The sequence below is a fragment of the Hydra vulgaris genome, chromosome 11 (genome assembly GCF_038396675.1).
Source record: "Hydra vulgaris chromosome 11, alternate assembly HydraT2T_AEP".
Taxonomy (NCBI): domain Eukaryota; kingdom Metazoa; phylum Cnidaria; class Hydrozoa; order Anthoathecata; family Hydridae; genus Hydra; species Hydra vulgaris.
In genome coordinates this window covers 11,934,140-11,954,549 of record NC_088930.1, presented here as the reverse complement: position 1 = coordinate 11,954,549, position 20,410 = coordinate 11,934,140, and the positions used below count along the sequence as shown (strand labels likewise).

The 20,410-nt window shown below is 28.0% G+C and overlaps 1 protein-coding gene across 7 annotated transcripts in view; it reads left to right on the top strand.

Annotated features, from left to right (window-relative positions):
* The window catches only part of LOC136087405 (uncharacterized), a 72,684-nt gene extending 63,396 nt beyond the window's left edge, over positions 1–9,288 (top strand). For all 7 annotated transcript variants that reach the window (XM_065810120.1, XM_065810115.1, XM_065810122.1 and 4 more), the window contains 5 exons: positions 3,337–3,559; positions 5,141–5,216; positions 5,330–5,379; positions 7,145–7,381; positions 8,901–9,288. In XM_065810120.1, coding sequence (XP_065666192.1) covers positions 3,337–3,559; positions 5,141–5,216; positions 5,330–5,379; positions 7,145–7,381; positions 8,901–8,974 — 660 coding nt within the window. In that variant the 3' untranslated portion in view covers positions 8,975–9,288. The remainder of the gene's footprint in view (positions 1–3,336; positions 3,560–5,140; positions 5,217–5,329; positions 5,380–7,144; positions 7,382–8,900) is intronic.
* The last annotated feature ends 11,122 nt before the right edge of the window (positions 9,289–20,410 follow it).

The following is a 20,410-nucleotide window of genomic DNA, read 5'->3' as shown; positions in this document are numbered from 1 at the left end:
ACTATTGACTCCTAATTAAGTTGATCAACTAATTACTAAGCATAATGGAATTATGTCTATATCACATATCAGTAATATGGATATAAGAACTATAAGGCTACTTTCTTGGTGTATCCTTCTAACTGCTAGTATCTTCATCACTTTCATGCTCAATAACCTCATGTTTGAGGTAATTGAGCCTTTCATTGATCCGTGAACCTGCATAACCCTTATAGTAACTTTAGAAATTTTTGGCTTAACTTTCTGCACTGTCATTAAGCCAGGGGTCTCTTCAAGTTGAATGATTTTTTCACTCAGCTCTTGAATAAGATCTTATGAATTCTCAAATTTTTTTTTCAATACTGAGCTGAATTTTTCTTTTATCAGGAGATTCAATAGTGTATCTTTCAGGAGTTGTTGTACTGGGTGAAACACTTTTAGAAGTATCAATACATAAACTTCTACATCATTAAACCTCAATGACATTGCATGTCAATGACGTTTAATGATGTAGAAGTTACTCCCACATGCCTTACAGCTTTGATTATAGATTGTTTTAGGGTCCAGTTGTTCCAAATACGCCCTAAGATCATCATAAAAGCTTTTTTATTTAGTGAGTTGAAATCAGTAAAAATGTTTTTTTTTATACCGCGATACTCATGATGAAGGTTTTTGTTGAGTTTGTCTAAAAGTTTTGTCACACCAGTGGTATCTGGTGGAGTTAAGAACAAGCATAATTTTTTTTGATTGTAAAAACTGTAAGACATCATAATTAAAGCGTGAACAATGCCCATCAGAAAGCAAAACTACTGACCATGACACTTTTTTTTCAATAAAATATTCATCAAACATATCTAATAACGAAAGTGTGATCAGATACACCATGATTGCACGTTGTTATCAAAAGATGCTGTATATTTGCCACAGCTTCCTGTGGAGCTATTTGATTAGTTATTCCAACATTACCAAAGAGTACTTGACAGACACAAATGTCTCCTATAATTACAAAGAAGTATGATACAACGTCATCCTTTCAATCTTTATTATAAATATTTATGAAAAAAAAGTGACATGGCGATAGCTACCTGAAAATGATACTAAAAGATGTATGGTGACGCATTCACAGTTCTCTCTTATCATTTTACAGCATGTTTCCCCTTTTGCAGCAAAAACAAGACCAGCAGGAGTACCATCAACACCAAAATTATGGAACTGTGGTGTTTTGTCATGATTATATATTCTCCCTATATCAATTTTTCCAGACTAAACCCCTGTCTCCTTTTGTTCTGCTTCAGTCATAATCCCAGCTTCAATTCCTCTGCAAGAACGTCTAATTAGCTTCAATTAATTCCTCTGCAAGAGCGTCTAAAGGCAACCATGAAAAACAATATGTAACTCAGTTTTGTTATTTTTAACAATTTTCAATGAACTATTTTTAATGAAAATTGATACAAATTCCTTGATGCTTGTGTGTTAAGCTTGGATTATTTGCTTTGAAACGCAACCAGAGCAATTCACCTAATCTGTGTTTAAAACAAACAAAAAATATAAAAAACAAAGCAAAAAAGCATTTCTATCAAAGCTACAACTCCTGTAACTACAGACAATTTTTTCTTACTATATTATCTTGTACTATTTTTTTAAAATATATATAAGAAACAAAAATGCTTGTTTTTGTGAAAGGATTTTTTGCATTTGTTGATAATGCTGCAAATTTTCTCCCACCTTTCAACCTTTTTTTGTTCTGCTTTGTTCATGCCTTGCATTTCCCACTTTTATTCCTAATGTATGAAACAATTGACACCTCTTCTTTTTCTAAGATAATTGTACAGTACTGTCTTTTAAGACTATTGACTATTTCCCATCAAGTCTACAGATTATTGTTTCATGATCTTTAATAAGTGGGAATTGTCTTGTTTTAATTGCATCATGTCCTCTTACTTAATTTTCTTTTCACCATTGTACAGCAACTTTAAGTTGTTTGTTTTTTTCTAATGTTGCTTTTTTTTTATAAGTGCTTCAGTATTAGGTTTAGTGACCTTTGCAAGCATTTTTTGATGATGTTACTCATACTTATTTATTTGCCTAAAAATAAAATATTATCAAAAAATGTCTAAACTGAACTATCCTCTATGCAAGAGTGTAAATTAAAATCTCTTTATAAATTCTTTATTATAAAAAGCTTGTTAAAACTACTGCAAATCTACTCTAATTCTTGATTTTTTGTAACATCATTTTTTTAAAACCAAAATAACTCATGTGGTTTTTAGGGTCCCAAACATGTCATTTTTGTAGCGCCTTAGGTACTTCCCAAAAATATAAGTTTGCAATCAAAGTACTATATGAAGTGAAATTTAATATAATAAGTTCATCCAAAATATTTTAAACAATTTAAGTCATGTGATTTTTGAGGTCCCTTAGTATAATATAGAGAAACTTTACTGAAAAATATAAGTATAACAAATATACCAAAATGCTTATAAACCTCTGGGAAGAATTTTTACCATATAAAACCATTTAAAAAAAGCGAAAAAAATAATTTTTTTGTGCTAAATATATGACAAAAGAAAAATATATATGTGTATATATATATATATATATATATATATATATATATATATATATATATATATATATATATATATATATATATATATGTGTATATATAGGTATATATATATATGTATATATATATATATATATATATATATATATACATATATATATATATAAATATATATATATATATATATATATATATATATATATATATATATATATATATATATATATATATATATATATATATATATATATATATATAAATGCGGTAGTGGTGTAGTGGTAGAGCGCTCGCTTCATGAGCGAGAGGTTTCGAGTTCGATTCCCGCTACGTCCCTGGTAGTACCACGCTCAACTTGTTTCTCCGCGCAGCGGCCTTTTTTCGTCAAGGTTCGTGTTTCGGAGTTAAAGAGTTGAGAGAGGGTTATAACCACAAGTAGCCTCCTCATCTGTAGTGGCCTTCTCAGCCTTGGGGAGGTGAATCATAAAAATAATAAAAATAAATATATATATATATATCTATATTTATATATATATCTATATATATATATATACATACATATATATATATATATATATATATATATATATATATATATATATATATATATATATATATATATATATATATAAATATATATATATATATATATATATATATATATGTATGTATTGTTATTTTGATTATGTAATATTAATCAAATTTTGTCAATTTGAGAGTGATCAATATAAAGTGAAATAATTACAAAATAGATCAATAAATAAATAAAAAAGTTAAGATCTTTTTTGTTATAGAACAAGTTGTTCAGGTTCAATCGAAGTGCAAATCATATTATCAATGCCTCAATAAACTATGAATTGTGTCCTTTTGAAAAATTTGTCATAGAAATTCCAATTAAAGTGAGTTTTCAAAATTTGGGTGGAAAATCTTGGAATATCTTCAAAATATATCAAAACCAGGTTGAATTTCAAGCTTCAAAATCATTAAAGATTAATAAAGATCCGCTAGCACTTCTAGGTTGTTTTTATTAATGTTCTTAGTATTTTTTATTATAGATTTAAATATAGTTTATGTCATAAAATATTTTTGGATTGATTAATGGGGATTACTTTCACTTTTTATGCACAGAGAAAGCATGAATTGAGTAATTTACCTTTATTTATAATTTATTTATAATAATTTATTTTGTTCTGAATTCAGATGAATCTCTTTTAATATCTATTATTCATAATTCTTTTTTTTATTGAAAAAAAATTTTGTAATTCACTTAATAATAGTTTCACTTTATTTCAGGTAAACCACTCTATGCAGTGCATAGTGTGGTTTACCTTGAATAAAGTGAAACTATTAGGGTGTCCCAGCCGGAAAAATTTTATTGGATTTAGGGGGAGCACAAGACCCTTGAATACATACCGGGTCCCTAATATTATAAAAAAAAAAGTTTTTCAAAAATATGTCATATTGGGTCTCAAAAGAAGCGAAATTATATAAAAATTTTGTAAATAATAATCATTTTATTAAAAGATTATTATTTTAGAGTTTATTGCAGAAAAAAGATTTTTTATAAAAATATAAATAAAAGATGTTTTTTTTTTGATAATAGTTCAAAAAAAAATTTTTTATTAAATGATTATTTTTGAAATTTGTTTATACTTTCATACTTTTGAAATTGTATATAATGACATACTTTTGAAAATTTTTTTTTAATAATTTTAGGGACATGGTAAGTGTTCAAGGGTCTTGTGCTCCCTCTAAATCCAGAAGATTTTTTAAAAATTTAACCGAGAACCAATAGCAGGTTTTAAAAATATGAACAGATCTTTTTTATAATATAAGGGGCGGCTAGGACACTCTACTATGCACACATAACAAATGTTGCAAACCACACTATGCATACATATAAAAATGTTGTAAACCACATTATTCGCACATAATAAATGTTAAAAACCACACTATGCACACATAAGTTGCAAACCACACTATGTTAAGACTGAAATTTGAATTATTATGAGTATAAATTTTGACTGAATGATTTGTCATTAGTACTGTTGAAATAGAAAAGATTCTTTTAAAAATATGATAAATAGGTTTAAAAAACTTTTTAAAAACTGTGATGAATATTATCAGGACCACAAGCTGTAAAAAAGTTTTAGTGGGGAATAATTTACAGAGGTGTTAGTGCTAAGAAAATTTAACAAATGATTATTGCAACTTGATATTTACTGATTGCACTATTACAGAAACATTTTTAGAAATATAGAATATAAGAAAAAAATGATAAAGAATTTACATCAGTGAGCCCTAGATTTGGGTTTATTAAAGATGCCTTTAAAAATTTTAGAAAACATTTATATTTGATCTCAGAACGATTTGTTTATAGCATGTCATTAAATGGGCACAAGCAAGAACCTTCAAATGCGCGGGAATAGTTTAAACATAGTTAATTTGTTAACATCTTTTCCAGTCAAATATTTATGTAAGAGTATGATTCTTAAGTCTCAAATATAAGTTCTTACCTTGTTAAAAAAAATTTTAATGATGCAAGATTGTATGGTTTTTGTGTTAAAAATTAAAATAATTTTGCTCTAATTAAACTAGGAAGTTATGGTCGTGGTTTATATTGGGATGAAATCAATTTTTATGTCTATGTTTGTATGAATCAACATGTTGCAAGGTAAATTTATTTATTTTTTATTAATTTTTGTTTTATTTAATGCTTCTATATTTTTTATTATTATTATTATTATTATTATTATTTTTATTATATTACTTTTTTTTTTTCAAAAGCACCAGAGCAGCCTGTTATTATTCTAATAATTATGGCGAATCATGGAAAGGTAACATTTTTTATAGGAATATAGGTAAAATTCTTTATAGGAATAATAATAAAAAAAAATTTGAACCATGATTCTTAGGCATGGGTGTTTCATTTTTTTTTTTTTTAATGATTTTACCAAAGAATAAACCACATAAAAAGTTTCTATATCAGTCTATATCAGTGAAAAACGAGTTATTGTGAAATCTATGTTGCTTTATTCATCTTCAAGTGAAGCCCTTTGTTGGATCTTTGTATTGATGGTTAAGAATTTGACAACTTATATTAAAGAAGTTCCTAAAAATATTCAAAGTCAGGACCATCTTAACTCTGATGTTGGTTTTGGCAAAGCTCCTCTTTGCTAGAGATAAAGGAATTTTGAATTTGTCAATTCTAAATCATCTGGATCTGTGATGTTATTTTATTTTCCATGTATCATGATTCAGATTGTTGCATTTTATTCATGGACATTATGCCAATGACATTAAAAGTATTCATTTGTCAGATTTTAAATTAAAAAAAAAAAAAATTAGGCTGTTGTTAGTTGAAGATTTTAGTATCTAAAAAGATTTTATTGTTTTTAATGTTGCAGCGAATACTTTTGAAGAAAAAATTTATTTATGACGCTGAATCAAATGAGATCTTTAATTATATAACTTTATTTGTTTTTGAGTTTCATGCATGCTTTTTAAAGGAAAATATCATTCAAAACATAATGAGTTGTTGAATGAAGACAAAGAAGAATGTTTGTATAACTGCATAAATAAGGAATCAAGTCAGTTGCATTCAAATGGAGATCAAAAGCAGAGGCTGCATCTCATTTTAAAATGATTTGAATTGCACTGCAAAGCTGATAGAAAACTTTAAGCTGCTAAGGTAAAAAACTGTGTTTTGTGTTCTGAGCAAGCAGAAAATTTGTTTGGAGTTTCAAATTCTTAGCAGCATATTAAGAAGATTACTGTGTGGACTAATTGTTGTGATCTTTTGACTGTGTGGACTAATGATTATGATCTTTAGACTGCTAAGTCCTTATATTATACTAAACCTTTATCTAAATCTTTATATGACCTTAAGATATTTTTTTGTATTCAATAAGTTCATATTATTTGAATATTCTGCAAAGATCAACAGACAAAGTGTTAACTATTTCTGTTTAAGGTAAGAAAAATTGGCAACTTTTTCTGCAATTTGTAAGCTTTTTGATTTGCTAATTAATATCCACTAAATTGTGTCTAAAAGCTACCTTATTAGGACATTTATTAAAACTAAAAACTAATTGCTTTTTTAGTAATCTATTATGATTATTTGTAACAGTTTTATTATAGCATTATTTTACGTTTAACAATGATCTATTCTATTCAGATCTAAATATAACAAAAAAAATCTAGAAAATATCAGGCTATTGTTATTTATGTTTTATATGGAATGACTTTTCAAAAATAAATTTCAATCAAATTACTTTGATTTCTTAATTTCCCGCATAAGTTGGGTCTTGGGTCTAAAGCAAAATTTCATAAAAAATTTTTAAAAATGTATTGTTTTTAAATAAAAATCAATATTTTATATTTAAAAACATTTATAAATGTGGTTTTCTTAAGTATCAAAATGTTTATTAGTTTCAGACCAAAAAAAAGAGATTTTTTTTTTCATCATCCTAGTACATATAGTGAAATCAAAAAACTTTTCTTCGAGACGGCAAGCACTTTAACTGCTAAAATTAAAAACAAATGTTCGCATTTTTATGTCTTTTTTTTTATAAAAAAAATTTACTTTCAATAATTACTTAGGCTTAGATTTACAAGTTGGATCAGTTATTGGTCATCATTTGTTATCAAATGAATTATATGCAGTACATCGCAACGAAAAATTGTATTTGATGTTTCATAAATATCATAAAAAGTGGTTTGCAATAACAAATGAGGAGTTTGTAAAAAACGTTTTAAAAAACATTGACTTTAACTTTTGGAAAAACTTAGAAAATGATGAAAATCAAGTTTTTATACTGAGTTCAAAACAATGGATGGGTAGGTGAAAATAATTCTATTTGTGTTGGTTTACTTATTTTAAATTTTTAGATTCAAAATTTTTTCTATTAACTATATCTTTAATTTTATTGATGTTGTCAATTTATAATTTTATTATTTAGAATTAAAACAATAACAAATAAAAGATTAATTGGTAAAAAGAATAAAAATGAAAATAGTAATAAGAAGAAATAAATTTTTAAATTTATATTAAAAATATTTTATAATTTAAAATTTTAAAAATTAAAAAGCTTCTAAAACCATGCCAAAAAATAATTTAATATTAAATTCTTTTAATATTTGGTATTTTAAATTCTCTGGCAAATAATAAATCACAACATTTAGCAAGAGACATAATAATTATTAAAACCATCAAAATTTATTAAAAGATTTAAAATGTTTAAATAAATGCAGACATAATAATAGCAGTTAAACGAAAGAAGAACAAACAACACAATTTATTTAACACAAAATTTATAATTATTATAAATTTTGAGTTAATTATATAAATAGTTAATGTGAGTTTACAATAAAAAAAACTACATTGATTTTTTGAAGAAGTGATTATGTTTCTACTTGCTCTTCTTGTTGTTTTTTTTTCGGATTGGAAGGTGTGTTTAAAAGCACCTGAATCCTCCTCACAACTTTTGCTTTCTCCTAATGCTGTCTGACAAAATAATGGAAGTTTCCTTTTCGGTAGTCTGTTGATGCCTTTGTTGAAAACTTTTATGTGATCAGAGCAAGCTTCTTTGGTTGCAAGGATCTTGTCAATTGATTCCATTACTCTTCTTCTCCCAGACTTCCATCGTGCAAAAAAAAAATTACAATCATCTTAATTTGTAATCACAGGGCGTTTGCACTAGTAACTTCAAACAGATTTTTCAGACCTTTCTTGAAGACATTATCTTCAGCAAATTTTGGATCTTAGACCACGGCTTTCCTTAATAAGCTGATACTCATGGTAAATATCTCAAGTTTTAGGATCATTTTGTACTTATGACCCGTAGGTTTTAGCCCAGTGTATTTCGTACTTATGACCCGTAGGTTTTAGCCCAGTTTATTGCAAATTAGCAATCATTTCAGTTGATGCATCTCTAAATGCTTTTTTTTTGGATAAAGGAAGTAGCCAAAAGCATCTCTCTTTGATGATAATTTTAAGTGTTTGACATCATCATGGTGTCCCAGAAGGTAGGGATCGCGAGTCTTCTGTAACTTTTTTGTAATATATGGATACACTTTATTTTACTTTAATTATGAATACATTTTAAAATAATAAAAATAAAAATTATATTTACTTTAAATAACATTTAGTCTATAAATATATACAACATATTTATAACTCAATGATGTGTAGCCTCTAAATATTTTTCAATCTCTAATCTTCTAATTAGGCTAATGAATATCTACTTTGAAAGTTGCATAACAGTTATCCACTTTCAAATAACCCCTCTGACCACTTTGCTACTATGCAAATCTTTATTATGGTACGCAAATTAATATTATTGTATTATTTTATTAGGTAACACATATGGTTTGTTCTTTCGTAATACATCTATTGATACTTGGTTATTAAGAGTAAAGTGGCCGAAATAGTTGTAAACATTTTGTTCCTGATAAACAACTGTTCACGATAAAATATTGATCAATAAAGATTAAAAGTACGGTGAAGATTACGAATGATAAGCAGTTAAAAGTAACAATTGTTAATATGATTAACAATAATAACTTAATTATCATTAATTAACTGGGATTAACAATAGTTATTACCATTTACTTATTTGACATTTTATAGTTTTTTTTATTTCATTGTATTTTATGATCGTGGTATTTTTGTGTTTACTTATCGATATAATAGGAATAAAATCTCTATTATTGTATGCATTTAATCAAGTATGGTCTTTAAGTTTTTTTCTCTTTTTTTAATGAGTTTTTGTGTTAAATAACAATAACAGTCCCAGAGCATTCATTTTTGGTGACCGGATAAATGTTAGTTTTTCTTTTTAGTTTTAGTTTAATTTTTTTTTTTTTTAAATGATTTTAGGAGTTTTAGAAAATGCTCTTAGCATCTTGAAAATTTTACATGTTTGTTATTTTAAACCTAGAAAGATTGAAAAACTTCTACAGCAGTTTTGTAAACAAATTCAAAAAAGAAAAATCTAAAAAAAATGCTTGTTTTAACCTCCTAGTGCAATTTAAGCTAATTATAAACCCTAAAAATAATTATTATTTTAAACTTGTTTATGCAGTGCCATGGATGCATTTTTAAGGTGGATAACCATAATAAAAAGGGTTTTTTTTATGAGAAATTGAATTTTTATTACTTTAATTTTAACCATAGTAAACTTGGTAATTTTGTTAATTTAATATACTTTGGATAGTTAGTAGTTCAATATTAAAAAGCCTCATTAGAAATGGCCTTAGCAACAAAATTATTATCAGTGTTAAATCATATGCCCTATTAATGCTTTTATAATTATAAACCCACATTTATTATACACATTAAAGTTTTTTATGTCAGCTTATTTGCAAGTGGTTCCTTCATGATCCTCGTGGCAAAATATTCATGGTGAAACGGTTTGTAAAAGGAGCTCTTTGCATCTTAAACAATTTGTACAAGCTTGTCTGCATTTAGTCTAAAAATTATATTTTGGTTTTAATTTAGTATGTTAAATACACAAAAATATATATATTTTATATGTATATATATTATATCCCATTGATTTTAATGGAAATAGGGAATTAAAAAATAATCGTTCGAAAAAGTCTTCTTTTTCGTATGATTAATTTAATGGGCTTTTAAAAACTAGTGTTGAAACAAGAGTCTAACACCTCGTTAACTTGCAAAAATTTAAAAAGCTCAGTTAAAACAATCGTTTTTATTTTGAAATTATTAAAGGTATCATTAGGAAATTTTTTACATGACTAATTTGTGGAAGTCGTATAGTTAATAATAATGATTCCTTATTTAGGGTAAGGTTTTCCTGCAAGTTCGTAGGTTGCAAAGAATGTCCATATGAATTTAATAGATACACTTTTAATGAAATTTATTAAGGTTATTTAAAACGAGGATGAAATTTGCAAATGAAGCAAAAAAGTAGTTCAACAAATAAAACTCCTACCAGAGAAGCTTTGAATTAAGTTACTATTGATGAAACAAAGCAAAAACGAGGATATTGATCTCTTTAAATGAAGTAGTAATAGATATAAACGAAAGGACCTCCGTTGATTTTACAGTGCATTGTAACTATTGCAGTGGATGCAAAATATGGAAAATTGAAGTGAATTCAGCCTATTTTTTGCTATTGGAAAGCCATTAATGCCATCTAAATCTTTCTTTATTAGCAATAAAGGTGCTGGCGGCGCACAGTGGAAAATAGTACTACAAAAACGTACCATAAATGTTTTTTGCTCAAATTTCACTGCTGAAACTATATTTTAATTTTTTTTAGTAGTTAATCCTTACGATAATGTAGAGATTTCAGCAAATTTTATGTAAAAAGATAATTTTTGAAGCCCAACTGTTTCACATTTTTGTAAATTTTCAATTGAAACTTATTTGCTTCATCACTTTAAAAGTTATTTTCTATAAAACTTTTTATAAATAAGTATAAAGTATTATACATTTTTGAAAGTATCATGTTATGGAGATTTTAGAACAAATTCATATTTTTAATTATATGGTTTTGTTTACTAATAATTAATTAAACAACAAAATGAGCTGGAAAATAAAAAATCTTAAAGTTTACCAATATTTTTAGTAGTCACCCACGCTTTATTTTTGTAATTGGTTTGTAGCTTAGATGTCTATAAATTTTGTTTATTAAAAATCAGGTGCTAAAATTATAGATAAAAAAGTGTTACAAGTCAGAAAACCGCTTTTTATCGTGGTTTCAGACTATATCTGTTTATAAGAATAGTTTTGCGTAAGTTATTTTGTCTATTTTTTATTAAGAATTAGTTTTGATGGACATACATTCTATTATTGGTATTATTATTGGTTGTTGTAGATGAAATTAAAATCCAAATATACTCTTTACGGCCATCTATATTTAACAAATGTTGTAATGGAATACTAGTGAAACATGAACTTTATTTAACAATGATAGATGGAAAAGTGGCTCAGGTATTAACGGATATGTCTTCTGCGTTTACATGTACAATAGGTGGAGCTACACGAAAAATAAACGATTTGACTAAAGTGTCTGTTAGGCTCGAAAATGAAAGTTCGTATTAATACGAACACTTGTTCAAATTGTAAATGTCCACACTTCAGGCCTGGATTCGGTGTATGGAAAAATACTACATATATTCTACAACATGTCTTTCCAAACATGTTCAGCTAAAAGTAAAGAAAAAAAAAGACCAAAGAAAAAAAAAAGACCAAAGAAAAAAAAGAAGTCCTTGGTACAGAAACGTTTTCGTGAGCAGCTAGGGTTAACCGTCAACAACCCGAAACAAATAAGTGGTTACCAATAACAAGTAAGTGGTTATACCAATGATGGTAATACTGGGAATTTTTTTTACAATGCAAACTGCTCTTCTGAAATCACTGGAGTAAATAAAAATTTGATTAAGCAACTTTACATAATTCTACAAGCTCTCTCCTTATGTGTTATGATAAATGCTGAAAGTTTTGGTATATATGCTACAGAAACTGCCCACATTTATGTGAGTAATTATGCCTTGAACGATATGCCGTCTTCAGTACACAAAATTTTACTTCATGGAGAAAATATCTTAAAACATTTTACAGTGCTGCTAATTGGTCAACTTTCAGAAGATGCGCAAAAAAAAAGAAAAATGTTTTTAAAAGTTCAAAAAGTACGTGTTTGCGTGAATACTTTCAAAGTTTTTTCATATAATTAAATTGAACATGTTTATTTAAAAATAAAATAAAAAATGAAAATTTTGAATTTTTTGATTTTTATTTACAAATTTTATATTTAAACTTTTTTTTATAAAATATACTTTTTAGAAGCGTTATACACTACTTTACATTTATGCAAAGTTTCAACACTTAATCTTTAGTAACAAAAAAGTTATTAATTTTTGATCCAAAATAGACCTTTATTTTCCATGTGCGGCGTTAAAGTATTTTCTTGATGTTTTTTTGATGATTTTTTGATGTCAACTTTTATTTGACATCTAAAAGCTGAAAGTAAATCTTCCTATATGGATTTATACGCAATAAAAAAAAGATTTCAATGAATTCACTTATGATTTTCTTCCAATAAAATGTGTTTATGGAAAGACGCACCATTGTAATGAAGAACTTAATAAATAATACGGTCTCGATTTCCTAAAAATATTTTTGTTTCAAGACTTTTCTTGAAGCGGGTGTTAGTTCTGCCATTCTTTAACTCGATAATGGTAAAAAAAAGTTTTTTAAGTTTTGTAGGTTGAGTACTAGCCAATGTAATATTGGCATAGTAAATGAGACGATGTATTAGACCAAAGTAGTTTATGCGGCCGTGGCGCAGTGGTTAGAGCGCTTGCTTTAAAAGCAGGAGATCCAGGTTCGAAACGAGCTCTGGACAAATTTTCGCGTAACGGTAAGGAAGGAGGCGTGAACTTCCTGGTTAAATGCACTTCCGCGGTGTTCTGTGACAAGACCGTAAGGACTTCTTGAGGCACCTAAAAAAAAAAAAAAAAAAAAAAAAAAAAAAAATTTCAGACTTTCTGATGTTACATATGGACAAATTTGTTTCATCAAACCAATTGTTTTATTTTTGATTGAATTTGATTTTATGGGGAAGCTATGATAAATTTTATCAATAAGATTTCCTAAGAATTTTATTGAATCATTTTTACTAATTATTATATCATTTAAATCAAATTGGGTAATTTTGAGCTTTTTTAAAAGAATTTCATGGTCTATAGTATCAAAGACTTTAGATAAGTCAATGAAGACGCCTTAGGTATACTCAGATACTATCAGAGGTATACTCAGATTTTTCAAACGATTCAGTGATACTACAGAATCGCGTGTTCTGCAGAGTTGTTTTTTTTAAATCCATACTGATGGTTAATTAACAAATGATTGTCAGTAAGATGTGTAAATTCTGTTATACATAATTCTTACTAGGATTTTCGAAAAAACTGGAAGAACAGATATAGGGCAATAGTTATTAACAACTGTCAGATTTCCTATCGGTGTAACTTTTGCTATTTTAAATTGCTCCAGAAAAACTCTTTGTCTTATCGAAGATGAAAAAATCTTAAAAAGAATGTCTTTAATAATTCTGTTTGAATTTTTAATTATATTGCAATTCATATCATCAAATCCACTTGCTTTGTTTGATTTTAGCATACTAAAAGCAGTTTTAAATTCCCCAAATGACTCAAAAGAATCAAGATTAGTTGTTTCAATGGAAGACATATCAATTTTTTTTTATACTGTCTGACTGAGACAAAAAAATTTGTTTAGTTCAATTGCTATTTCATGAGAATCATATTTGATTTCATCATTAATTTTGAAGCCATTTTTTTAAAGTGCATGATTTGAATTTAGTGCTATTATTAATTTCTCTTAGAACTTCCTATTTGTTTTTAGAATGGTTTTCGTTTTGCTTTGTAAATTAGAATAGCATTTTTTTTTTTTTTTAGATTCTTTCCAAGTCTTTCAAAAACTTTCGCACAATTAATTGCCTTAGCTTTCAAATATTTCATGTATAATTTTTGTTTGACTTTTAAAGATTTTCTTAGACTGTTCGTAATCCATGGCGATTTTACATTTTTTGGTTTTAGATTTATTTTACGTTTTGGAAAGTTTGCATCGTGTGTTTCATAAAAAGAGTTTAGGAATTGGTTGTTAGCTAAGTTAACGTCAGATGAAGTGTTTATATTTTTCCAATGAAGCAATGACAGTTGCTCCCAAAACGATGATTAATTTGCTCCGTTGTAGATGCATTTAGAAAAGATTTGTTTGCTAATTGGTATTTCATTTGGTTCTATATTTATTGAGAAAAAAAATCGGGAAATGATCGGAGATATCACTTTTAATAATATCTTTTTTAAAAGTTCATTAAAATTATTGTTTGTTATGACATTATAAATTAGCGAAGCTGTTTTTTCGGTGATTATAGTTGGTTTATCTATTAATGGAAACACTCCATTTTTGAATAAACCGTTATAAAATTTTTATATGTGTATAGTGGTTTAACCTCCTCCGGCTAATTGCCATATAGAGGCCATATACCCAACACAGCGAAGACAAGTTCAGCTCACTAAAAAGCACCATCACCCGCCTCGCTGACCAAGAGTAGGTGAGTTTAGGAAGAACAAAGAAAGTTAGAACGAAAGTTGAAAGAAGTCGAGTTAGAAAAATAGCATAGAGATAGCGGTTTACTAACAGATAATTGTCTAGATATTAGAATGTGCAGCTTGCGAACGAATTAACATATAAAAATTTTTTACGGCGTCCTTGATGTGGTATTCAAAACAATTTAGGTTGAGATCATTAAATAAATAGTTTAATTTTTTTTTAAATCAGTTTTTTTTATAATTGTTGTAATTAAATAATTGTTAAAACATTCAATTACGCCATATATTTTTAGTATATATTTAGTTTTTTTGGTTAAAATTTCGATAGCTAAAATCTCTTTATCGTCATCAGAAATACTCATGTCAAACCTCGTATGTTTGAATAAAATTAAATGACGTTAATTCAAAATCATTAACTAGAACGGAATCCATTTTAGTAATAAAAGAACTCTAAAATTTTAAAAATGTTAGAAATAAAAGAATTCTTATTCTAAAAAATCGCGCGTTATCAATTTATCGTAAACAACTTTTGCATATTAACCTTTTGTTCGTAGTTCTTTAGCTTCTATAAACAACTTCTTTCTTATTTCCGTTGTTCTCTCGCTATAATCTTCGTTTATGTAGTATATAGGATCTGACCAGAGTTTCAACTTCGAGTAATTTTCCATTTTTAAATTTTTATCTTTATAATTTAAGAATTTTACAACTATAGTTCTGTTTTTTAATTTTTCACCGTGTTCTTTTTTTTCAATTTGATGTGCTCTTCCGATTACAGTACTCTTTTTAATACCAAGTTTTGAATTTAACAAATCTTGTATTTTTATCTCGCTCTCTTTCCAAGTTTCATTATCACTTTCTTTGATACCGCTAAACCTTAAATTATTTCGCCGATGGCGATCCCTTCGGCTAGTTTATCTTTAACCGTATTATTGCTCTGCTCAAGATCAATGCTAGACTTATTTAACCATTTCTGATTATACGTTTTGGTATTTTTCATTTATGAACTCAACAAATTTCTATAGTTCGCCATTTTCTTTTTTTAAGTTTGCGTTTTCTATTTGCACACTAACAAGTTTGTTTTTCATTTTATCAAACTTATCATTAAATACTTTCAGTAATGTATTTTCATGAATCTCTAGAAGCTTCTTTACTTGAAATAGTAAATTTCGTATCTTTATTTTTTTTTGCTCGTCCGTTTACGCTCACGGCTTAAACGGAAAAAAAATCTTTTAATATCAAATTTGTTCAGGTTTCAACTAGTTTTCACTTAATTTGGGCAAAAGCACTATCGCATGCACTAAAGCACTATTGTTTATTACCAGCAAGTATTGATTCATATGATAATGAAACAAATAGTCATAAAAGTTATATTATCTCTTTTTTTTTGAGTCACTTTTTGACGCCTTTTCTTTGTCGATGTAAACCAACCGAGAGGTGGTACTATTTACGCCGTATTTACTAACTTATGTATAAAGATGCGTCAAATAAGAAAACTACGTAGTAGAACAGTTAAAAAAAAAATTAACTCTAAATATTTGTTTTACAGTACTTAATAGATATTATTCATTTACTTTTTTCTCGAGAATAACGGTTCTCCGAATCTAGAACTTGCTATCAAATGTGATGCCGTAAAATACTTCAGAATTATAAAATATTTTAAAAATAAATACAAAAGATAAAGACATATTCTATCGTATTACCAAGACACGAAATTAATTTAAGATATTTAATTGAAGATTATTTTATAACGAATAAAAATTAGTGTTTCCATTAAAAGATAAACCAACTAGAATTACCGAAAAAACAACTACACTAAATGATAATAGAAATAACAAACAATACTTTTGATGAATCACTTAAAAAGAGTATTATTAAAAGTGATAATACCTTTTATTTTTTTACTTTTCTCTAATTATTTTTCTATTATTTTTGTCTATAAATATAAAACCATAAAGAATAATATCAAATGACAAACAAATCTTTTATAAATGCATCTACAAGTTTTATCTTGTATTATTTATGTTTTGTAACTAAATGTTGTCTGATTTTTAATATAGAGCAATCAAAAAAAAAAAAAAAAAAAAAGCATACTATCTTACACAACCCTTATTTAAAAATAGTTAAAAGCTTACTTAAGACTTTTGTTTAGATGTATTTTAAAATTAGTTAACAAAGTATCTATGGTCAGGTCAGGTTCAGGATCATCGCCACCACCCTGCTACTGATATCATAAAATCCAGTACTACCTGCTCATGCCCTGCTGCCTTGTAGGGTTTGCTTTTTTTAAACAGGAGAAGGCTAGAAGAAACAAACTCCGACTAGATAATCCCCTGCTTAAAGCTCCAGATTGATTAAAGACTAGAGATGGTGTCTTAATGAAAATACTCATCTTGGGCAGATGTTAACTGCATCCAGCTACTGTATTGTAGAAAGCATCCTTGGCAAAGACTTAAGGGGTAAACAGATTTTATTTGTTGACCAGCTTCGCAACCTTTTTTCATCTATTAGGCTAGCGTAGATGTATTTATAATACATTGTTTCCAGTTTAGAATGTCGAATCCTAGATCTTCTTGACTCATTGCATGGGTTTGCTTGTGTCTCTGTTTTTATAAATAGGCAACTCATTCCATTACCTCCTAATGAGGATATAGCTCTAAAACTCAGTTTTATGGTTCTAAGGCCAACTGGTAGTCAGGTTTCCCAAACTTGGGAGTCTGATTCAATCAGCAGGTATAAAACATCAGAGAATTATCACAAGATGGTGTCCCTGTACGTACTTTTGGTGTGCATTTTCGAGGCATATTTAATGCCGTTTGTTACGACTTAACTATTATAAGGGTCTTATAATAGTAACGAGGCAATTGCTTTGACCATTAAATAGTGTACTGAAAGCACAGGTAGTACATCTGTGCTTTGAGTCAAGTTCTTTAACCAATTTAAAAAATGACTTAAGTATCAGAAACTATAAAACACAAAAAATCATCGTCATCACCAAGTTCTCTAAATCTATCATTCTCGAATATTTGTGGTCTTCGAAGTAACTTTTCTTCTGTTGAGTCTTGTCTCTTGCAAAGTTCATTAGACCTATGTGCTCTTCGTGACACTAATTTGAGTTTGGCTGTCTCATCTTGTGATCTTAGTGTTGATGATTATCTTCCTTTAATTTGTAAAGACTCCAATAGTCACATGCTTGGCCTGAGCATTTACGTTCGTAAAAATTCACCCATTTGTCAGGAAACTAGGTTTGAATCTACCAACTATTTTTTTATGTGTTTTCGTTTAGCACTTTACTCTATCACCTTTCTCTTTATTTTGTATCGCTCTCCTTAATTTAAAGACTGCACTCTTTTTGATGTTCTTTATGATCAAAGTGACCAAAATCTGTCTCTTCACCCTTCAGCCAATATCGTTGTTGGTGGTGACTTTAATGCTCATCACATTGAATGGGTTGGCTCTAGTGTCAGTGACTCTTCAGGATTCAAGACCCACAACTTTTGTCTTTCTCAATCTCTAACATTAATAGTGTTTTTTAAATAATCCGAATCGTTTATCTTCTCTATTCTTTTTTTTAATCCTAGTCAGTGCTCAGTTTCTCCATATTTATCCTTAGATGCTTCTGATCACGGTTTGATGTCTTTAAAACTATTATCACATTCTTCTTCATGATCAGAGTCAGTGGCGGCGTTAGGGTAGGGCCTGGTTGGGCGATGGCCCAGGGCGCCGAGTATAAAGGGGCGAAACTAATCGGTTATTTTACCCTTTGCCTTTTTTTTGAATGGGGTTAAATTGAGCTAGGGGCGCCGTAGAAATTTCGCCCAGGGCGCTGGTAGTGCTAAAACCGGCACTTATCAGAGTCCACTATCATCGTACCTCTTACAACTACCTAAAAACTGACTGGGACTCATTCCCTGATTTTCTTCGTGATGGCCCTTGGGAAAAAGTCTTTTGTCTTCCTGCTGAAAAATGTGCTTTTATTGTAACTTCATGAATTTAGGCTGGCATGGAATCTTTTGTTTCCTCTCGACGACTCCAAGTCAAGCCTTACACTTCTCCATGGTTTACTTATTGTTGTTCTGCCTCAATTTCTAATTATAACCATTATTACTTCCATAAAACAATGTTTAGATCTGTTTTCTATTGCTAAAAACCATTGTAAAAAGGTTTTGTTTAATGTCAAACCCCGCTATTCTTAAGTCACAAAATCTCGTATTTCATCTCAAAAATTAGGCTCCGGAGACTTCGAGAGAACCTTTAATAGTGTCTATAATAAGGTTCTATCCTTAGCCCTATACTTTTTTTAATTTACATTAACGAAGTCCCTAAAATTCTCACATCTAAGGTGGCATTGTTCGCTGATGATACTACCATTTATACTTGTCTTGATAAGAAGCCAACACTCTCTGATTGCTTGGAGGAGACATCAGCTTGAAAAAGATCTTACTTCTGCTACAACATGGGGCTCTCAGTGGCTGGTGAACTTTAACTCAGATAAAACTCATTTTTTTTGGCTAATCGTTTTTGCAACAATCTAGATGATCCTATATTTATGAACGGTAGTGTACTTGATGAGTCATCTACCCTTCGTCTTCTAAGATTAACTCTTACTTCCGATCTTTCTTGCAAACCATATATCAAATCCAAAAATTGCTAAATAATTACAAAATTAGCATCTGATAAGATTGCACCTCTTTATCGATTGCATATCTTTATTTTTTTATAAAATGCTCTTCAAGTAATTCTGATTAATTTGTCCTTGCTAATAACTTTTTCAATTTCTTTTCTTTTCTTTTACTAGACTTATTATTATCCAACTACTTTTTAAAATCTCTTTAAAGTCTATTAATGACTTATAAGACACTATATTAAAATACTAGTTTTATAGCATTTATAAATGAACTATAAAATTCAATTCGCTGCAAAGTCGTTATAAATTCAAGTCGCTATAGTCGATGCTACAAAAATTCGATAAGTCGGCGCGCCGAATTATTGACTTACATCCCTAACACCACGGCATTACGAAGTTATAGAGATTCTTAAAGAAAAATAGGCAGAAACAGTTGGTTAATGAATACCTCTTTTAAGTATGTCAACGCGTCACAATAACTTATTTCAACACATCACAGAAGTAAAATATTACACACGTTAAGTTTTTTCTCAATACAAATTAACCATTTTAGTTAATAAAACAATTTTTATTTATCATGAATCATTAAATATATATAAATATTCAACTTGTATAAACAATAATATGTTTATAACAATTTTAACATAAGATTTATTTTTTTATTTTGCGAAAAAAAATATTTATGTAGTCCAAAACCACTCTCAAAGTTGGCTAAAAGATTTATATAGAAATATAACATAATATTAATATTATTAAGACCCTACCTTTAGTTGTCATTATGAGAGGTTATAATTATCTCGCTCCATGTCTCACCCTGTTGAGTTTGGAGATAAAACAGTTTAAAAACAAAAAAACTTTAGTAGACGGCATATAAATTTTTTTTTGACTTTCGTTTTCTCCAAAATTTTTCACTCTTAACTTAAACTTGAATTAGAAAAACAAAGTAGAAAAACATTATTTTGTAATACATATATATTTCTAATCTCTCATTTTCTTAACCAATATATGAGTCAGATTGGAGACATAAAATTAATTTTTGAATTTTTTTTTTACACTTTATTTTTTATTTATTATTATTATTATTATTTTACATTAATGTATCAGATTTTCTTTAATAAAATTTTTTTTTTATTGTCGCGTTT